Source organism: Urocitellus parryii, chromosome 8 (assembly GCF_045843805.1).
Source record: "Urocitellus parryii isolate mUroPar1 chromosome 8, mUroPar1.hap1, whole genome shotgun sequence".
NCBI classification, from domain to species: domain Eukaryota; kingdom Metazoa; phylum Chordata; class Mammalia; order Rodentia; family Sciuridae; genus Urocitellus; species Urocitellus parryii.
Window position 1 is genome coordinate 19,994,913 of NC_135538.1, and position 23,161 is coordinate 20,018,073.

Sequence of the window (23,161 nt, forward strand, 5' to 3'; positions counted from 1 at the left end):
ACAAATAAGTAATTAAATGGAAATTTGTAGCACTAAACGTTAAAATTTATTCTTGTTATATATTGTTATAGTTCTATTTTTTATTAGTTATCAATCTTTTATGTTTCCTAATTTATAAATTAAACTTTACCATAGGTATATATGTATCATAAATGTACAACATATATACATATACACATACATATATGTACACCATACGTGTCTGTGTGTGTGTGTGTAGTATTCTTAGGGCTCAGTGCTGTATGCCATTTCTACCCAGCACTAGAAGTGAGGGGCCAGGTGTCTTGGACTTATCACCAGCTGAAGAATGGAGAACAACTTCAGCATAGTGTTAAAGTTTGTTTTAAGGTATTTCATGATTAATGTTATTTCATTCAACTTTCCACCAGTAACCTTTTGTGTTAAATGTGAGGGTTCTCATACCCCAGTCTATTGAGTACACAGTCACAGAGAAAATTTACCATTACTCTCATTTACCCAGTAAGAAATAAATCATGCAGAGAAATTTATAATTTCTATAGAATACAAGTAATGTTCTAACTCTCTTTGATTAGCCTGTCCTTAGTTATTAGTTCTTCTGCATAATGGAAACAGAGCTGTGAAAGCGTCTATTATTAACTTTATTATTCTTTTGGTCCTAGGGATTTATCCCAGGGGCATTTTACCACTGAGCTACATCTCCTTTTTTTCGGAGACAGGGTCTCCCTAAGTTGCCTAGAGCCTCACTACTAAATTATTGAGGCTGGCCTCTAATTTGTGATCCTCCTGCCTCAGCCTTCCAAGCTGCTGCATGTGCCACCACACCTGGATAAATGTTTCTTGTTATCTTGCATTCTTGGGTAGAATTAGAAGGACTCTCCAAAGCTGTGTAGAAACAGTTCTAGACAAGAATTGAAAAAGATGTGGCTTCTTATCTGCTGCAATTGTAATCTGTGAACTTGGGCATATTTTTCAAAATTTCTGAACCTTAGTTTACTCAGTAAAATATAGATAATATAGTAAAACATAAATAGTATGACCTACATTGCCTCTCTCAGAAAGTATTGTTCTCAACCCATTAAGTCCCATTGTCCAGATGTGGGACACCCCTAAAAGCTTAAATTGAGCAACACATATTCCATTATGGTAACTTTTGAAGTAAATGATTTTAGAGTTATATTCTTTTGAGAAAAGTGATAGGTGAACGATTAGAGCGTTCATATGTGTGAAATATAAAGGATCTATAACCTCTACATTATGACTTCTAACCTAATTGAAAGCACTTATGTTGATTTCATTGAGATATTTGCAGAATTAAAAACTTTGGACCTAATAGATTAACACATACACCTTTGTAGCAAATCTTCCTTCTTGGACATTGACTAGAAAATCTTAAATTTATCAAGTGATTGCAAGTTTGTATTTTCTCTAGTAATTCTTAATCATTATCATCATCATTATTGCCAGCTCAATTGCTAATTTTGTCCTGTGGCTATTTGGTATTTCAGCCATCTATCTAAAATCATCTCTGCCTTAAAATTCATGGGGAAAGAGTAAATAAGGCAATTCATTATTTAAAAAGAATTGTTTTGAAAAACAATAAACTTTGCTTTACATCAACTTTGAAATAAATAGTCAAAAATAGGGAAAATATATGTTATATCTAATACTAGCTTTTCCCAGTGCCAAGTTACCTGAATAATTATAATTAAAACTTTCAAATTTCATGACTATCACAGATGAGGAGTTATGTGTGCTCATCTTTGAAAATATATGAATAATTAATGTACTGTTTAAAATATTTTTAGATCATCAAAATCTGGCATCACATCTGACAAGTGATTGTTTTTCTACTTGCAAATCATATTACACATTATATTTGCCAATCAATTAATATACACACACACACGCATATATATGCTATTTGATTCTTATAATTGCTCAATGATTAGAGTATTACCTTCATTTTACTTAAGAAAACATTCAGATAACCTTAGTTGCTTTCTCAACATTATAGTTAATCACTCACAGAATGAGCCCTGGACTTTTTATTTCAAACCAAGCAATAATTTATTATTATGCTAACATCTCGCCTTTCTTATAAAAAGAATATTTATAAATTTCACTATTATGCTCTCTATAGTAGGTTGAAACTCACAGCCAAATTTTTTTAATTGCAGTGATATAGTACTTACAGATTGTTACAGTAGTGAAAATAAACTTCAGCTTTCCCATCTTCATTTTAAAATTACTTTCCTTATTCTGTGTTATTATAATTAAAAAACTTAGTGAATGAATTTCTTCTCTTTGCCTTTTTGCTTGGCTCCCTCTCCGATTTTATTATTGCCTTTCCCTGGTTTGAACTTAGGGCTATAAAAAGAAAAAAAAAAAAAAAAAGTTCTTCATCTGATCATTTCAAACAGTCAGGATTTAGCAAGATCAGTATGTAGTTGTATCCTGCTCCGCGAAATACGGTACTGTTGCTAGACAGAAATGACTCTACTACTCCTTTCAGTTTTTACTGCATTCTCTCTGGAGTTCCTTGTGTTTCTTTGTATGAAATTATAACATATTAATGCTAATTATTAAGAGAAATCCCTATCAGAAAGTTCATTAACATAGGATATATCCATTGAATTTTATTATGAAAACTGAATTATAACAAATTTTCTGCTTTTAGTTTGTATTACTTAATAGTATGTTGTAAACAATATCCTTTTTTAAAAGAGCATTTCATATTTAACTGACATGATTTAGACTTTTCTAATATAGAGATGTCAGCAAAGATTTCACTTTTTAAAATGTGAAAAAAATGTAAAATTAATTTCAAATTCTAGAAAGATTTGCATGTATTATATGCAGTCATACATAATAATATATAATGCATTTTCTTAGGTTCTCATTGACTATCGTATTTAACATCAGATGTTATTCCCATAATGTGCTTTCTACAAATATTTTTTGGAGAAAATGAACTTGACCAGTATGAAATCTTCTAGTGTGTTTACTAAGAAATGTTAGTGCCATCATGTGGCTATGAATAAATCAACTTAAATTTGTATAATATATTGAGTATGACATGTTATGTATGTTCTTCATAAAGAAAGTATATCATTTTAATAAACAAAAGGTATTATAGTGAATAGTTCAAATTTAGCAGATTATATTATAATCTAGTCACTATACCTTCTTTAAAAAGTATAATTATGAAGAAAGAATTATGAAGGAAGGATACCATAAATGATATTATCAATACTAATTGAATCTGTATACCCATTGACTCTTAAAAAATAAAAAAATTAAAATTAAAACCTCACTGAAAGAATGATTACTCCTACACTATATGACTTTACTATTATAAAAATAGTCTTGCTCATTGAAGGGAATAGAAATTGGTAGACTCTGCAGTACTATGAAAATAATGTTTTGGAAAGCTTTATGTTAAGTAACTGCTAGAACTAGATATAAAGCAACAGCTTAAAAGCAAATGTTTTGCTTAGCACTGTGTATGTATATAATACACTGAACTATTCACTTAAAACTTGTTAAAATGATAAACTTTATATTAACAATGTATATTTTACAACAATTAAAACATATTTATCAGCTTTAACAACAACAAAAAAAGAGAACCAACTAAAAAAATCATTGAAGTGTATATATCTCTATAGGAAGCTTGTGGCTAGCCTATGTTCATATATGAATACATGACCAGTGTAACTCCACATCATGTACAACCACAGAATGGGAAGTTATACTCCATGTATATGTAATATGTCAAAATACTCTCTATTGTCATATGTAACTAAAAAGAACAAAAACAAAAAATCTTTTTTAAAAAGCCTAAGTCAGAAAAAAAAAGAAAAGCTTGTGGCTACGAAGACATCCTAAATATATGATATACATAAAAATAGTTCAAAGTTTTAGGCAGAAAATGCTAGTATATGTCATAATCAGGGGAAAAAACATTCTTGGCAAACAACTGGAACAGGTGGAGAGATTCCACCTTTTTTTCTACTTTATCATTTTGCCACTTAGATTTTTATTTTAATTGTATTTAGTTCACCAATTCTAAATCCCCAAGCAGCAAATAAGTTATATTTTTTTATTCAAGCTACCAGAAATGTTTTATCTTTCCTTTTAATGTCAACAGTTTTTCTGTAAAGAGCCAGACTGAATATTGTAGGCTTTGAGAACTCAGCTTTACTATTATAGTGCAAAAGCAGCCTTGGACAGTACGTGAGTGAGTATGGTGGGGTTCCAATAAAACTTTATTCATGGACCCTGAAATTTAATTGCACTTAATTTTCATACATCACAAAATATTAACAATTTGATTTTTTTTTAACTGCTTAAAACTGTGAAGATCAGTCTGGGATGTAGCTCAGTGGTAGAGTAACTGCCTGGCATGCACAAGGTTTGATCCCCTCATCGTAAAGTATTTTTTAAAAATTGAAGTGTAAAAATTATTCTTACCTAATAGATCCTATAAAAATGCAGAAGGTTAACTATAACCATGGACTATATTTTACCATCCTATCCTTCTATAGATACTTTTTGAATTTCATTATTTGAATGAGCTGCTGATTATAAACAAAAGAAAACTAACATATATGTCAGACTTAAGTGACCAAAATTGGAAAGATCTTTAAGTTTAATTGCAGATTATTTTGACCTAATACTGAAAACAACAGTATCGAGAGGAGGATAGTTTTTCCTGAAAATTATGTGTGGATTGATCATAGTATTTGATGTATTTGTTTATAAATGCATTATTACTAGAAATTTGTCCTCAATTTCAAATCATATTGACTTTTAATTGGCATCCCTAACTTAAGAAGAAGAATATTATTTGTCTAAATTAAATGTTAATCCAGACTTTGTTTATCAGTGTAATTTTTAAAAACATTGTGAATACATTTGTTTTTCTTTCTTTTTTAATACTGGGACTATCATTCATGCCAGTTTCCTTTAGTTAAAAAAATGTGTTATAGGACTATTATGTGGCTTAATGAGAAAGCACTTGCCTAACATGCTCAAGGCTCTGGGTTCAATCCCCAGAACACACACACAAAATTATAATTATTAAACTATATATTTTAAAATAGATGTTTTTAGATGATAGTTAACCAGATGACACTGGGAATTAAATATGTGACTTTGTTGTTTTAAATATATTTTAATTCTTTAGGTGAGTATGCCTTGGCAGCAGAACTATACAGAGAAGTGTTGCGTTCGTCTGAGGAACACAAAGGAAAACTCAAAACAGATTCACTCCAAGTGAGTAAAATTAAAGGTTTCAAACATATATTCTATTTATTTATTATACAGATTAAGTTTCTGAATGTTTTAAGTCATAATCATTATAGATGAAGCTCACAATTCATTTCATTTAATGAGCACCAAGGTGATTTCTGTTTATATGAAAGCTTGAGAATCACTACTATGCCATCTGCTTGGGCCAATTTTTGACTGAAATCTGACTGAAAAATCTATAACTTCTATCAGAAAAATAGCTCAAATTATAAATCTGAGTAGGTCAGATTTATCATTTTCACATATCAGCATCAACATATTTATTCACAGGCTCTTTACTTGTGAATAAAAAAGAAAGAAAAGGAGTTACACTCATCAGTGGAACTGACAGTATTAAAAATTTATCCAGTAATCTTTTAATTTTTCGAGGCCTTTTAGGGGGATTTGGATATTTCAGTTATTACATTATTTCTCTTTATTGGTTCTGTCCAGTGAATCTTAGATAAGTTTATCTAGTTGACTGGGAATAAAAAACCTCTTTTATTAATCATGGCAAATTTGGGCTTGAGTCCTAGGCATATTGACTTCTTTGTAATACAGAATAAAGACCTTGGGACTTACATGTTCACATTCCATGCACTGAGAGGCATTTGGAGAAATGTGTGGAGTATAGGGGGGAAAGAAAAAATTAAAGTCTACTTATATTCCACATGGATAAGATTACAGAAAGCAGGACCTGGGCCTTGAGCATGTGTGTTTACCTCTTGAGAGAAGGAGAAAATATAAAGATATTCTCCTCCTGAATAAAGAAAATAAAAGTAGGGCTGGGATTGTGGCTCAGTGGCAGAGCACTTGCCTAGCATATGTGAGTCACTGGGTTTGATTCTCAGCACCACGAATCAATAAATAAAATAAAGGTCCATTGACAACTAAAAAATATATATATAAAAAAATTAAAAAATAAAATAAAGAGTGAGGAAGAAGTTAACAAAAATTTATACCATCACCTATAATCTGAGCCAGACAGAATGAACCTTTTTAAAGTCTCCAATTACCAGCACCAAATCAGTTTTCCTTTAGCTGTCATCCCAAGTGAAATGAGAACTTAGCAGCTAGGAGCTGCCTTCACTTTTATTTCTTCTCAGAGCCTTTGTCTAACTAGACCTAGACTCCATATAATCATGGGAAGTGTATAACATATAATATAGTTTTCTTCTTATCTTTGTAACATCTTCACTTCCAGCTCTTCTCCTTTTTAGCCCTTAAGCTCAACATGTCCAGGTCACAACCCTGTTTTCTTATGTGTTTTATTATCCTTATTTTTATCATACTATAATTGCAAGACTCATTCAGAATGATTTTTCAGGAGAAAAGGAACCAAGTTAGTACAGTTGACTTTTTTATTCTCCTGAACATTTTACACTTCCCTGTATAGACAAATGCATGTATAATAGGAAAAAAAAAATACCTGCAATACATATTCTACTAAATGTATAGCTATACTGCATGAAACATTTTTTTTGGGGGGGGGGGTAACCAGGAATTAAATCCAGGGGTGGGGGGAGTTTAACCACTGAGCCACATCCCCAGCCCTTTTTTAAATTTTATTTAGAGACAAAAGTCTCACTGAATTGCTTAGGGCCTCACTAAGTTGCTGAGGCTGGCTTTGAACTTGTGATCCTCTTGCCTCAGCCTCAGGCATACGCTACCTCACCCAGCTGAGACTTTTTTTAATTATATAAAATTAATGACATTATTATTTAAAACTGATATAATTTTTCTCAGGAAAAAAAATTGTACTCAGATTGTTTTTAGAAGGAAAGTAGATGATGTGATCTTAATGTGGTATTAGTACCTGTTTACCATATAAATAGTAGGTCCACTGCATTATGTGTTGTTGTGTGTTTATAGAGACTTCATGCTACCCATAACTTGATGGAATTGTTGGTAGCTAAGCACCCAGGAATACCTCCTACCTTACGAGATGGAAGGCTTGAAGAAGAGGTAATTAGTATTCTGAGTTTTTTTTCTTCAAACTTTCTGCTCTATCTGGTTGATACTCCTAGGGCATGCAACATTTAAATAAATGAAATCATTTTTCCTTTGCTTCAGTGTTAAAAATTTTATGACAGTGACTGCATGTGGCAGAGAATGGCAAAATTTCAAAGTATTTTTCTTCTCTGCTTTATCTGCTTGCAGATTATGTAACAAGGTAACTTTCTTACAAGCTTGTCATAGAAAGAGCATTGACAAAAAATAAAGAACACTTGATCTCATGACATCTACAGTATAGTATATATAAAAACTTTTGTTCTTTCTCTACTTTGTATATTATCGTTTTTTTATTTTTACTTGTAATTTTTTAATTTATTTTAATTAGTTATACATGACAGTAGAATGCATTTATGGACTTTGATATATCATACATAAATCGGGTATAATTTCTCATTTTTCTGACTGTTCATGTTGTAAAATCACTGTGGTCATGCACATGTAAAGTAATAGTGTCTGTTTCATTCTACTAACCTTCCTATTCTCATATTCCCTTCCCTTTCTTCACTCCCCTCTACCTAATCTAAAGTAACTCTATTCTTCCCTACCATCCTCACTCCTGTATTGTGAATTAGTATCTGCATATGGTTTTTTTTCTGATTGGCTCTTTTCACTTAGTATGATATTCTCCAACACTATCCATTTACTGGCAAATTCCATGATTTCATTCATACACACACACACACACAAATATATATGAATATTACGTTTTCTTTATCCATTCATCTGTTGAAGGGCATTTAGGTTGGTTCCATAGTTTAGCTATTGTGAACTGAGCTGCTATAAACACTTGGCATAGCCACATCACTATAGTATGCTAATTCTAAGTTCTTTGGGTATAAGCCAAGAAGTTGGATAACTGGGTCAAATGGTGGTTCCATTCCAGGTTTTCTGAGGAATCTCCATACTGCTTTGCAGAGTGTAGTTGCATCAATTTACAGTCCCATCAGCAATGTATGAGTGTATATTTTTCCCCACATCCTTATGGTTGCCTGTATCTTAATGATTGCCATTCTGACTGGAGTGAGGTAAAATCATAGTGTAGTTTTGATTTGCATTTCTCTAATTACTAGAGATGTTGAACATTTTTTCATCGATATTTGTTCATTGATTTTATTTCTTCTTCTGTGAAGTGTCTGTTCAGTTCCTTAACCCATTATTGATTGGGTTATTTGGTTTTTTGGTTTTAAGTTTTTTGATTCTTTATATATCCTAGAGATTAATGCTTTATCTGAGGTGCATGTGATAAAGATTTTCTCCCATTCTGTAGGCTCTCTCTTCACATTATTGTTTCTTTTTCTGAGAAGACACTTTTTAGTTTGAATCCATCCCATTTATTGATTCTTAATTTTTCTACTTGTGCTTTAGGGTTCTTGTTAAGGAAGTCAGATCCTAAGCCAACATGATGAAGATTTGGGCCTAGTTTTTCTCCTGATAGATGTAGGGTCTCTCTTCTAGTGCCTCTGTCTTTGATCCACTTTGAGTTGAGTTTTATGCAGAGTGAGAAATTTAAGTTTAATTTCATTTTGTTACATATCACTTTCATTTTTCCCAGCACCATTTGTTTTATAGGCTATCTTTTCTTCAGTGAATGTTTGTGGTACCTTTGTCTAGTATGAGGTAATTGTATTTGTGTGAGTTTGTCTCTTTGTCTTCTGTTATAGAACAGAAGACAAACCCTAACCCTAACCATTGGTTTACGTGTCTGTTTTGATGCCAATACCATGCTGTTTTTGCTACTGTAGCTCTGTAGTATAGTTTAGGCTCTGGTATTGTGATGCCTTCTGCTTCACTTTTCTTACTGAGGATTGCTTTGGTTATTCTGGGCCCCTTATTTTTCCAAATGAATTTTATGATTGCTTTTTCTATTTCTATGAAGAATGTTGTTGTGATTTTAATAGGAATTGCATTGAATCTGTATGTCATTTTGGTAGTATGGCATGGCTACTTTGACAGTGTTAATTCTGCCTATCCAAGAGCATGGGAGATCTTTCTGTCTTCTAAGATCTTCTATTTTTTTTTCTTTAGTGTTCTATAGTTTTCATTGTAGAGGTCATTCACCTTTTTGGTTAAGTTGTTAGAAATCAATGGTAAAATAAAAAATAGAAGCTATTCTAACAAACGGAGACTAAATAATACACTATTGAATGATGAATGGATAGTAGAAGAAATCAAGGATGAAATTTAAAAATCTTAGGTAAATGAAAAAATGACCTAACATTACATCTGAAAGCCCTAGAAAAAGAACAACAAATCAACATCAAAAGCAGAAGGTAGGAAATAATTAAAATCAGAGCTGAAATTGAAACAAAAGAAATAATTGAAAAAATTGACAAAACAAAAAATTGGTTCTTGGCCAGGGACTGGGGCTCAGTGGTAGAGTGCTTGCCCAGCACGTGTGAGGCACTGGCTTTGATTCTTGGCACCACATAAAATAAATAAGTAAATAAAATAAAGGTATTGAGTCCATCTACAACTAAAAAACTATTTTTACAAAATTGGTTCTTTGAAAAAATAAATAAAATAGATAAACCAATGGCCAGGCTAACAAAGAGAAAAAGAGAGAAACCTCAAATTACTAAAATACTTGATAAAAAAGGAAATATCACACAGACATGTCTGAAATACAGAAGATAATTAGAAACTATCTTAAAAATTAATTCTCCAATAATGTAGAAAACATCAAAGACATTGACAAATTTCTAGAGACATATGATGTACCCAAACTGAATGAAGAGGTCATGCATACATGATTTAAACAAATCACTATCAAGTAATGAAATAGAAAACACCATCAAAACCTACTAATCAAGAAAAGCTCAGGACCAGACAGATTCTCAGTGGAGTTCTAAAGACCTTCCAAGAAAAATTAACACCAGTACTCCTCAAAGTATTCCATGATATAGAAAAGGAGGGAACCCTTCAAACTCATTCTGAGGCTAATATCACTCTGATACCAAAACCAGACAAAGACACATCAATGAAAGAAAACTTCAGACCAATACCCCTGATGAATATAGATGCAAAAATTCTCAATAAAATTCTGGCAAATCACATATAAAAACATATTAAAAAGATAGTGCACAATAATAAAGTGGGGTTCATCCCAGGGATACAAGGTTGGTCCAACATACAGAAATCAATAAACATAATTCATCATATCAATAGACTTAAGAATCATATAATCTCTCAATAGATGCAGAAAAAGCATCTGCCAAAATACAGCACCCCTTCATGTTCAAAACACTAGAAAAACTAGGGATAATAGGAATGTACCTCAACATTGTAAAAGCTATATATGCTAAACCCAAGATCAACAGCATTCTAAATGGAGAAAAATTGAAAACATTCCCTCTAAAAATGAACAAGACAAGGATGCCCTCTTTTACCACTTTTTTTCACCATCATCCTTGAAATTGTAACCAAAGCAATTAGACAAAAGAAAGAAATTAAAGGGATGCAAATAGGTAAAGAGGAACTCAAATTATCACTATTTGCCAATGACATGATTCTATATTTAGAAGTTCAAAAAAGTTCCACCAGAAAACTTCTAGAATTAGTAAATGAATTTAGCAAAGTAGCATGATATAAAATCAAACATGTTCCTATGCCTCAGCGATGAATCCACTGAAAGAGAAATTAGGAAAACTACCTCATTCACAATAGCCTAAAAAAATCACTTAGGAATCAATCTGCTTTATATTTTATTTAAGGTAGTAAATAAACTCAAAATTTTCAATGGTGTTTCTCTGAAGTTCCACCATAACAACTGTTGCCTTTCATTCAAAGCAGTGATATTATAGATTATTCCATGGTAGCTCATTAATAGCTTATTATGCTAATTCTTCCAGAGACTTTTGACTTTTGTCTCCAGTCCCAGCAAATATCATCCTATTCTCTCTTCTGTGAATTTGATTTTTTAGATTCCACATGTGATATCATGGCACTTATCTTTCTGTGTCTGGCTTATTTCATTTAATAAGCCAGGTTCTTTAATATCATGTCCTCCAGGTTCATCTGTGTTGTAAAAACAGAATTCCATCTTTTTGAAGTTCTGAATAATATTCCATTGGGTGTATATATATGCATCATATTTTCTTCATCCATTCATTGGTAAATAGACATTTAATTGATTCCATGTCTTAAGTGTTCTGAATAATGCTTACTGTGAACATGAAAATGCACATCTCTTTGAGCTACTAATTTCTTCTCCTTTGAATGCATACCTAAAAGTAGAATTTCTAGGTCACATGGAGTTCTGTTTTTAATTTTTTTAGGAATCTTCATCCTGTTTTCTGTTATGGCTATACTAATTTTTATTCCCCCCAACAGTGTGCAAGGGTTCCCTTTTCTGCATATCCTCAGTAATATTTACTTTCTTAACTTATTGATAATAGCCATCCTAACAGAAATGAGGTAATACCTCATTAAATGTTTTTAATTTGTATTTCCCAGGTGATTAGTAAAATTAAACACCTTTTTCATAGACCTGTTAGCCATTTGTTTGTCTTTTTTTGAGAAGGTTCTTAGCTATTTTATTTTTTAAAGAGAGAGAGAGAGAAAGAGAATTTTAATATTTATTTTTTAGTTTTCAGTGGACACAACATCTTTGTATGTGGTGCTGAGGATCGAACCCAGGCCACACACATGCCAGGCAAGCGCGCTACCACTTGAGCCACATCCCCAGCCCTATTTTTTAAATTTTTTTTCTTCTTGCTATTAAGTTGTTTGCCTTTCTCATGTTTTGGATATTAACACCCTATCAGTTGTACATTTAGCACATATTTTCTTCCAATCTGTAGAGTGTGTCTTCACATTGTTTCCTTTGCTATATTTTTGACTATTCTGTTTTAATGTTTGATGGTAGTCTAAGTGTTGAAAATTTTCAAATGAAATATCATTTGCAGCACAAACATCTAATCCTTGTACATAATTAGTCACTCTTCATCTAAATGCCTTCAGTGACAGGAAGCTATTACAGGGAGAAAGCCCATTCTGTTAGTAGGCAGCTCTAATGGCCAAATAATTATAGCCAAGGAATTATAATAAAAATTAATCAAAGGGTTTTGACAGGGAAAGGAAAAAATGCATAAGGAGGAGCATTCTTACTTTAACTGTATTTCTAAGGAAGCTACATTATTACTCTGTCTTACTCTTACTGAATATGAAGCCATAGTATTTCAAAGCTGGACAAGATTTTAGAAATTCATCTGCTTTAGCACCTGTTGTGCAAATGAAGTAACTGAAACTAGAGAAGTGAAATGGCTAATCCAAAAAGATTATTCAGTTGAGCCATATGAAATTGCCATTTTGTTTTAAAAATGGTCAAGTATTGGTAATTTCTAGTGGCTCAACCCTTTACTGAGTGAAGCATTAGAATTTCAATTTAGTCATCTTTTCAGTTTTCCTACCACTACCCTTTATACTACCCTTTGATAGTATTTGAATACAAGAAAATGAAAAATTTTCACAAGTTTTTTCATGTTGAGTTTATAAGAATAGAACTTTTCTATTTATAAGAACAAAATATATTGATTACTTATGAATTATTCTCTTGAAAAGGTAAGAAGTTTTAATCCCTTGTGTGTTGGTCTGCTGAGACTTCCATTACAGAATACCACATATTGGAAAACTTGAACAGCATAATTTTATGTTTTCTTAGTTCTGAAGATTGGAAGTTAAAAAACAAGATATTGGCGGGTTTCTTTTTTCCTGATGCTCCTTTCTTTGGCTTTCAGAAGGCTTCCTTCTCACTACATCCTTGCATGACCTTTTCTTCTTGCTTATAAATCCTTCGTATATCTCTCTTTTGACATAGGAACACCACTGGTCATATTGGATTGGGGTCCCAGCCTTATGGCCTTCTTTAACCTTCCTTGCCTTCCTCCAAATGCAACCACATTGAGAGTTAGTCCTTCAGCATTTGAATGTGAGAGTAACACAGTTCAGTTCCATAATACCTTTGCTACAGTATATTTTCAAGTTTTATTTTTAAACTGTAGAAGCTAAGAAACTTTAATATTAAAACAGATAAATAATTCTGAAAGGTGTCCTTTGCCTCATACTTTGAAATATTAATGCCCTCTCCTTTTTTTCTAATTAAAAAAAAATATTTTTTGAGGGAAAAGTCTTTTGGGACTTTTTTAAGAAAATTAAATTCACCATAGTAAGTTATTATTTTTTTGAGACCTAGTTTTTATCTATTTTCTTTTTTAACACAGGCCAAACAGCTACGAGAGCATTATATGAGCAAGTGTAATACAGAAGTTGCCGAAGCCCAGCAAGCTTTACAACCTGTGCAGCAGACCATACGAGAGCTCCAAAGAAAAGTACACTTACAAAAATGCAGTGTTTCTTGCTTGTGTTTGTCTTCAGATATCATTTGGGTTTATGTTTTGTTTAGGGAGAAACTTGAACTTTCTTATTCACTTTGGAACTCCTAGCACTTTGTACCGTGACTCATATACCTTATTTTACAGTTAGTATGTCTTTGTTGAATGAACTGATACATAGATAAATCGATTATTTTGAGGTTCTGTTTTGTTTCTTTTAATCTCTAGTGGGTTTTCTCTTACCTTGATATCTAAGAAGTTATCGTTTAGGGAAAGTAAGGAATTCTATAACCCCATTTTGATCTTAGATGTGTATTTCCAAAATCTTTTAAGATGTTAGAGTATTAGAACCACAGATATTTTTCTCATACACTATGTGCCATTTGTCCTTTCTAAAGTTTCACTATTATAAAATCAGTAGCAAAGTCAGAAGAGAAGTCTACACAGATATATTTTTACTTATCAATTCTTTAATCAGTTGTTCCACATTTTATTTTTCCTAATAATTATTTGATATTCAGGCATATAATTTTGTTAGCTACAGTCATTGTAGATTATTTATTCAGCAGAATCTAGTTCAATTAGTCAAAGAGTAGAATGAAGGTTTTCTTTGTTATGCTAAGAAAGAGACCCCTGACCTTTTCATTTATATAGAATACATACTTGATTTTCATTTTGGTAAAGTATTTTTTTTTTAAACTCAGCTTTGTTATACAAGTATATTGTATAAATTCTCATTCATCCAGGGTAGTCAAGGAACAGTTGTTATTTTTCTATATTCAAAAGAGGCATTTACCCAATGTGTATAGATTATGCATATTAGTCTCCTCTTTTGTAATTCCTTTGAGAATAGCATTTATTATGGCTTCCTTTGAATTTTTCACATCAGCCTTTCCAGGGATGGAAACATAATGAATATTTTTTTAAAAATTAATTGATCAATATTATGATTTTTACAGATTCATTCTAATTCTCCTTGGTGGCTGAATGTAATCCACAGAGCAATAGAATTTTCTATTGACGAGGAACTTGCTCAGCGAGTACGAAATGAAATAAACAGCAACTACAAACAACAAACTGGAAAGCTTTCAATGTCAGAAAAGTAAGAAAATGGTATAAAATAGAATAATTATATGAGTAATCACCCCAGCTGTTCAGATCATTTGGTGTTAGGAGATGCATTTAAATATCAGAACATATTGTGGTTATAGCATCTGGTTTTACATTTTGTTAGGAGTACATTTTAAACAAAAATTAGTTATGTCTAAAATAGAGACCTTTTTTCCCATATCTTAGTCATTTTTTAAATGCTCTCTTTTTATAGTGTTTTAAAAATCTTCTTAAAATATTTTCTTTGGATATACCCAAAGCCAGATTCAAGCAAAATTCTGAAATAGAATTTTGTTTTGGAAAATTTCATTCTTGATGTCATGATTTCCCTGTGTGATTCACGGTGCATCAAGTGCCATGGTGGGCCCCGGTTTTATATTATGGAATGACTTGTTCCTCCCTTTCTTCCTGTCAACATGTACTATTCTTTAAGGTCTTCAGAGATAAGTCAGCCTATTAATCTAATGATTCTTTCTAAAGTTTCTCTTTATCAAAAACACCTTCAGTGGTTTTAATCCAAAAAATGTGTCCCTCTAATGTGGGAAAAGTGTTTGTTGTGGGCAGAACCTTTCTGGCACCTTTTGTATAGACAACCTAACATTCTTATATCTTGAGTATTAGTAGATACCATTGAGTATATTCCTACAGAAATCTCAACCAAGTGTGACGGGTAAATGTTACACGCAATTTTCTTAATACTTTGCTGGCAACTGTTTTCTGAATTTAAGAAAATTGACCTTTCATTCTGTCTTTGTGTTTGATGTGATGCTGGTGATGGGAATCAGATTCCATGACTGCAGAGGTCTTCAGTTCTTACTTACAACCCAAATGGAAGAGCTGAATAAATTCCAGAAACTTGTAAGAGAAGCTGTAAAAAACCTGGAGAAACCTCCATCTCGAAATGTCATTGAGTCTGCAACAATCTGCCACCTCCGACCAACCAGACTTCCTCTGAACTGGTAAGTAATTAAAGAAATCATACAGTAAATGACATTGTTCCATGAAGCTAGAGTTTATTAAGACAATAATGAATCATAAAAATAAAGATTGTTCATTTTAATTCAGACAAAAGTAGAAGGAGATGTGTTATTAAGAAAAATAAGGACCATGCACTAAAAGCCATCTAATTTTTTTCTAAAATAGCACAAAATGATAATAAAGAAAAATTGAAGTACAAATACCAAGCTTCTTTTAGAAATTATCTGATCACCTATTATGTTTTTGAATTTTTCTCTGATAATCTGTTTTTCAGTTGTGTCTTTTGTAAGGCTGATGAATTGTTCACAGAGTATGAATCGAAGCTATTTTCTAACACGTAAGTTTTCTGTTTGATTATTACCCATCAGAAAATTGAAACATTTTATGAGATTTAGTATTTGGTTATAAGGCTATATTTCTACTATGACTTTTCTTATATTTTTTCTTTTATTTAATCAATGTAGTAAACCTTTAGCATTTGATCCTTTGAGCATGCTGATGCTCAGTTTTACCTAGGTAGGTATTACTTGTTAGTATTCATGTCATGTAGCAATGTGTAATTAATAGAGGGGCAGATGAGGGGGGTGGTAAGATTCCAAACTGTGGAGTATAATGAATTTGAACTCAAATTCCTGCCCACTATTATGAGTAAATTATTTCTCTAGACCTCAGTAGACTCATTCATGAAATGAAAATACCGACAACTCTTCCTTCATTGTATTTTATGAATATTAAATATAATGAACATAACTGTTTAGCAAAGTGCTTAGTACATTTTTATAGGTTAGGAAGTATCTTATTAAAATGTTAACTCTCATTATTAATACCCTTTCTTCAGCAGAGCCTTTATTCTTGTATTGGGGATTAAGCTCCTTAATACATCTAGCCCTGGCATTAGCAAATTTAACCATCTATCCTTTTTAAACAGGAAAATTAAGGAAAGGATAAGTTCTGATTTGATTGACAATATATTTTTAGATCATATTGGTTTGTTTTGTGTCTTTTTCTATGTCAGTGGTAGGTCAGTTTATGTTTTAATTCTCAGAAGGAAGCTTATAACCTGGAATTTAGAGACATTTTTATTATTCCAGGTTATTCTCAAGAAACACTGGACAAATTTGATTCTTCCAGGATTTTTAGAGTTGCTGTTATTTTTCCAGAGACATTCAAGCATGATCTTGTAGATAAGACATTGAGAGTTATAGAAAAATTACAGACCTTGCTTCCCTATTCGTTCTGCCAATTTTACTGATCTATAATGCTTACAACCCATTGACAATAGTTGCTATTTTTTTTGTTATATATATTTTCAGAGTCAAAGGTCAGACTGCAATATTTGAGGAGATGATAGAAGATGAAGAAGGACTTGTGGATGATCGAGTACCTACCACCACCAGAGGTCTTTGGGCAATAAGTGAGACAGAACGTTCTATGAAAGCAATACTATCCTTTGCAAAATCACATAGATTTGATGTTGAATTCATTGATGAAGGAAGTACTTCAATGGATCTCTTTGAAGCATGGAAGAAGGAATATAAGGTACAGTATTTAAAACTATACTTATAACTTTTAAACTAGACCCTAAAACTTGCTCCCAACTTAAAAATTCTTCTCTACAATAATAGTATGTGCTACTTTTCTTTTTCCTTCTCCTCAGTTTTTCTGAGTTTGCTTTAGAGACTGGAGGTTAATCATAATTTCTCTTTCCCTAAGATGTAATTATTATAATATAGAATAATAAGTAACTCCTAAATTCTTCTTACTAGATTATTAAACTAAAACTTATATGAAACCTTTTATTTAGCTGTAAAAGTATTTCATTCTATTCTTGGCTTGATCTTCTTCTGCTATTCTATGAAACTAGAGTAGTGGGATTTATGTTTTTTGTTTTGTTTCATTTTGTTTTGTTTTTGCTTTGCTCTGAATAACCAGCAGCAGCATCAACTTTGAATATTAGGAGACATAGTAGATGTGTTTCAAGCTACAAGGTTGGAAACCATTCTTATGGATAGAGTATAAATATGTCTTTTGTGTACATATTTTAATAATTTCATTATATTAAAACTCCATACTTGATATTCTAGAGTTCATTGATTTTGAATTATTCTTTATATTGAATTTGCTACTCATTATCTTACTTTGCAGGTGATGTAAGTAAGGAAAGGAAAAGTGTTTCATTTATTTATAATGTTATATTTCCATGTTATCTATTTTTTTAATCTAAAGTTCCTGATTTTTAAAGCAGAATGCAAAGTTTTATACAGAAAGAGAAATTTGAAATATCTGTTCATGCATTTGAAAAGTTGGGGAATGGTTGTGTTTTTTTTTTAACAATTATCAGTTTAATAATTTTCCTCACACATTATTACTATAAATGCAAAGCACATTAATGGTTAATTATGGTAAGCCATGGAAGAACACATTATTATACAGTGTCTGACTACTTGCTGTACTCTTTCCTTTGGGCCCGTTTGGCCTCATGTTCTGTGTCCAGAGGACTGCTTATCATGCATATCTTCAGATCTTTGTGTATATTTCCTTCATAAGTTTGTAGAATAAACCATTTCACAAAAAAGTAAATGGATGAACTACTGTTAAACACATCAAACAGGATCTTACCTCAAAATGTTACTAAAAAAGCATGTCAAAATTTTTATACTTATTGATGTCATTTCTATTAATTTGAGAAATGTATATAACCAGATTTCAGGAATACATATTTATAGTATTATTTTAGTGGAAAGTCAGGAATAATAATCTTCTTAATGAAGAGTGATTATTCCATTGTTTGGTATTGAAAGAGGAATATATAAGGGAAAAGTGATACATTTAAGGCTTTCCAAGGAACTTGCATTATTTTTTTTTCTTAAATTGAATGGAAGATACTCAATTGTATATTTTATTTTTCTTATTACCATATATAGATATTATTTTGAATATGTGAATATAATGAAAATATTTTTTAATTTAAAAAAAGGTAGATTTTATCAGTCTAATTTTGATCTATAAAGCCCTTTGGTCTTATCAAGAAATCTGAATATTCTGTTCCTAAGAATTTGAAGAAACAGCGTCACGGAGATTATTCAGTCATCCTTTCTTATTCTAGATAACTAAAAGAATTTCTTTATCCTTAGACACTTAATGAAACAATGATGATGTCTTAAGGTCTCATTGAGGGCTTTCTACTCAAGGCACATCTTGATATTTTTAACCAATCTTATTATATGATTTAGCACTATCTTCGTCTTTTTTTTTCTTTCAGTTGCTTCATGAATATTGGATGACTCTAAGGAATCGTGTATCCGCTGTTGATGAACTTGCAATGGCTACAGAAAGACTAAGAGTTCGAGATCCTAGAGAGCCAAAACCAAACCCACCAGTTCATCATATCATTGAACCACATGAGGTAAAGTGCGAGTAAATCCCAGAAAATGGTACAACAAATTGATGTCATAATAGTCTTAAGACCCACAGAAGAGATATAATCAGAGCAGTGATCTCTGAGTATATATTTAATCTGTATTCAGTTTGTACAATATGAAGTTGCTTTGTAGGTCAAAATGATCAAACATTAGCAATTTTACATTTGATACATGGTTAATAGTCACTATTTTGGGGCATTTTATTTCTCTCAAAGTTGTGCATTCATCTCTTTTTGAGCACTTGCTCTGTGTCATATCCTATGGGTATTCTTGGTCACTTTTTGTATGTTTTATACTACCTCACTTTTATTAGAACTAGAAAAATCTTCCTTAGTGTTTTAGTCCTCCTGACTTTGTTGTGACCAAAATACCTGACAAAAACAACTTCAAAAAATAAAGTTTATTTTTGCTCACATTTTCAGAGGTTAGTCCATGATGGGCTGACTCCATTGCATTGCTCTGGGCTCAATGGAGGCAGAACATTATGACAGAAGGTGTGGTGGAAGAGCACTACTCTCTGTTCATGGCAGCCCAGAAGCAGAGAGAGGAAGGGGCTGCCGGGAACGTGAACCCTTTCATCATATGCCCCCAGTAACCCACCACCTCCAGCCACTCCTCACCTGCCTATAGTTACCACCCAGTTAGCACCTTCAAACTAGCATAGACTAATTAGGTTATAGCTCTCATAATCTAATCACTTCACCTCTGAATATGCCTTCCTTAATACAGGAGCTTTGGTGGATTACCTCATATACAAATCATAAAACTCAACAATAACTTAAAACTTTCTTTTGCAGTGCTTTCTTTTACTAATAATAGATGGATATTTACAACTTATCCTCTAATTAAAGTCCCTCCTTATATCTCAGGATTCTCATAACTCCACTAGTCTTTTCTATTTCCCATTAAAAATATTCTTTTCTATATAATTTATTTTTATCCCTTGTATGTGTTTCTATAAAACTTGGAGATTCTAACTTAGTAAATCTTTAAAATAATCATTATTATAATCTCTCCTTTAAATATGAATTCTCAGTAAGATTTTGCTTAGAAACAAATTCCCTGTTATTTGAATTCTCCTTTCTGTCTACTATATTTTATTTGGAGGCAGGAGTTGGAGATTTTTCCCTGCATATCCCTCCATGTAAACCAATGTATTATTTAATTTTTTTTCATTCCATGAACGTATTACTTAAAAAATACACCTAAGTAAAATTTGGGTTGGTTTCCATCTAACTTCAGTATCTTGTCAGTAATTTTGTGTTTTGTTTGTTTGTTTTTTAATATTTATTTTTTAATTGTAGTTGGAGACAATACCTTTATTCTACTTATTTTTATGTGTGCTGAGGAATATCCAGGGCCTCACACGTGCTAGGTGCACACTCTACTGCTGAGCCACAACCTCAGTCCCAGTAATTTTGTTTTATATAGCAAAAATGAAGTCCTTTCAAAATACATTATCTAGAATACTTTTTGTATATTTGAGTTTAAATACATAAATGGGTTTTCTAAAACAGGATATGTTTATATTATTGAGAAGATTTGTACATCATGTTTAATAGTTTAATTAACTTTCTGAGAGAGAACAAAGCAGCTTTTCTGTTATTTGTTTTCAGGTAGAACAAAATCGCATTAAACTACTAAATGATAAAGCCGTTGCTACATCACAGCTTCAGAAAAAACTTGGTCAGCTTCTTTACCTAACTAATTTGGAGAAGGTATTGTTTTTAAAAGATTCTATTTTTTCCTCATACTATATTATTATAAATTATTTTAGTGACTCTTTCCATTTAAAATATTAGTCCTGTTAATTAATAGTACAGCTTTTCTAAAATTCATCTTTTGTTTATGTTACTTATGAGTTGAAACACTAGCTATCTTGGCAGTAGCTTCACAGATCGTCAAAGAAGATTATATCTATGGGAATTATAATTAATACAGGGGATTTGAAATACACTATGTGGTGAAAAGCAATGTACAGAGACTATGGTTGAAAGCCTTGAATAGAAGTGTTACAACATAACTTCTCAATGAAAATTTTTATCATATAACATTTATATCCATTCATTGATACTTAATATATATTTTTAGTTTATTTGAAACTGTGAAATAAGTTTAAAAAGCTAATATCATAAGACATGGTAATACTGGTAAAGTTCAATTATTTGGTATATGGCGTAGCATTTTATGAATTGGAGTCCAAGTATTATATCAAACATTGATGACTTGATAGGTCATTGATAAATATAATTTTTGATAATATTAATTCAAGAATTCATGGTTTTCAGTAGACAAGCACCTATCAGAACTGGTAACTGAATAAAAATGCTTTTCTTTCAGTACTAAAACAGTGACATGACATCTTTAAAATGCTGAAAGAAGAACCTGCCAACTTAAAATTCTATAGCTTAGAGAAAATATCCTATAAAAAAATTGTGAAGTAAAGTATTTTCAGTTAAATAAAAACTAAAAGAATTTATTGCCAGTAGATTCACATTACAACAAACATTAAAGGAGATTCTTTAGGCTAACGACAAATTATCTAAGTCTGAAGGATGGAACTTTCAGGAGGAAGGAAAAGCAAGGGAAAGCTTAAATATGTAAGTAAACATAAAAGAATATTAACTAAAACAACAGGGCTGTTGTGGGATATGTGGCATATAGAACAAATGATAGCACAAAGGAAGGAGATAAGAAGAGGTAAACTATCATAAGATTCTTATACACTTTAAAGAAGTGGCCAAAATATCTCTAAGAATATCAAATATGGCCAGTTGACACAGACTGCCACACCCAACAACTACAGAATACACCTTTTTTTTTTTTTTTTAGGTGTGCTTGGAACATTTTACTAAAGTTGACTTAATTCTGATTCAAAACAACTCTTAAAATTTTCAAAGAATAAGAAGTATGCAAGGATATATTTTCTAACCAAGGAGAAATTCAACTAGAAATTAATAATGGAAAGGTGACTAGATAAATCCCCAAATTGGAAATTAACAAAATTCTAAATAACTCATGGCTCAAAGAAGTTCAATGGAAATTAGAAATTATTCTGAACTAATTGAAGGTGAAAATATGTGACAATATGCACCTAAGGTATTCTTAGAGGAAAATTTCTAATTATTTGTTTTTTTATTTTAATTGATAAATAAAAGGGAAACTTACAACTTTAAATCAGAGATCTGCAAACTACCACACATATGACAAATCCAAACCAGTACTTGTTTTTATAAGTAAAGTTTTACTGGAACACAGCCACAGTTTGCTCATTGTCTATGGCTGTATTTCACACTGTGGTAGCAGTGTTGAGCAGTTGCAATACAGACCATATTGGCCTATAAAGCCAAAAATATTTACAATCCAGCTCCTTACACAAAATTATGCCAACTCTTTCTTCAAATATATTAGAAAAGAAGTGACATCATGAGTTATGGTAGATTGCTTACAAATTGCTACAGTAAAATGTTCTACATTATATATGCCCTTAGCAATCCCTTCCCATATTGACTCTAGATTAGTCATCTTACTTTTGACCTGAAACATAAGCAGAGACTTAAAAATTCCATGCACATCAGGGTTCCCCAATCTTCTTGCTCTTTGCAACACGGAGACCATGTGAAGAAGCCCAGATTAACTTCCTTGAGGAGCTGAGCCCACAGTTCTGCGTTCCCCCAGGCAGCTAATCCACCAGCTGCCAGAAATGAGGATGAGGCCATCCAGGACTATTCAGCACAAGCCAAGCTACCACATCCCCAAAGTACCCAGGTGGCCTGTGGAGTCATAAGAATTACATGTTTATTTTAAGCCTCTGCATTCTCAGGTGGTTTGTTACAGGTTATGTGACACAGAGATTATCAGGTAATAATTCAGCTCTTCACCTTTGATAAATGCCTGCATACTCTCATTTTATTTAGTGGAGTTATTTTGAATCCTTAGAGATACTGAATCTACACAATTTAGATTTTTGTTGTTGTTATTGCTTCACTACTTGTAAGCCAAAGGATGATTATTATAAACATTTAAATATGT

The 23,161-nt window shown here is 31.8% G+C and overlaps 1 protein-coding gene across 2 annotated transcripts in view; it reads left to right on the plus strand.

Moving 5' to 3' along the window:
• The window catches only part of Shprh (SNF2 histone linker PHD RING helicase), an 83,005-nt gene that overhangs the window by 32,232 nt on the left and 27,612 nt on the right, over positions 1 to 23,161 (plus strand). For both annotated transcript variants that reach the window (XM_077801664.1, XM_077801663.1), the window contains 9 exons: positions 5,171 to 5,259; positions 7,147 to 7,239; positions 13,509 to 13,616; positions 14,579 to 14,721; positions 15,515 to 15,688; positions 15,982 to 16,044; positions 17,021 to 17,246; positions 18,970 to 19,113; positions 20,746 to 20,847. In XM_077801664.1, coding sequence (XP_077657790.1) covers positions 5,171 to 5,259; positions 7,147 to 7,239; positions 13,509 to 13,616; positions 14,579 to 14,721; positions 15,515 to 15,688; positions 15,982 to 16,044; positions 17,021 to 17,246; positions 18,970 to 19,113; positions 20,746 to 20,847 — 1,142 coding nt within the window. The remainder of the gene's footprint in view (positions 1 to 5,170; positions 5,260 to 7,146; positions 7,240 to 13,508; positions 13,617 to 14,578; positions 14,722 to 15,514; positions 15,689 to 15,981; positions 16,045 to 17,020; positions 17,247 to 18,969; positions 19,114 to 20,745; positions 20,848 to 23,161) is intronic.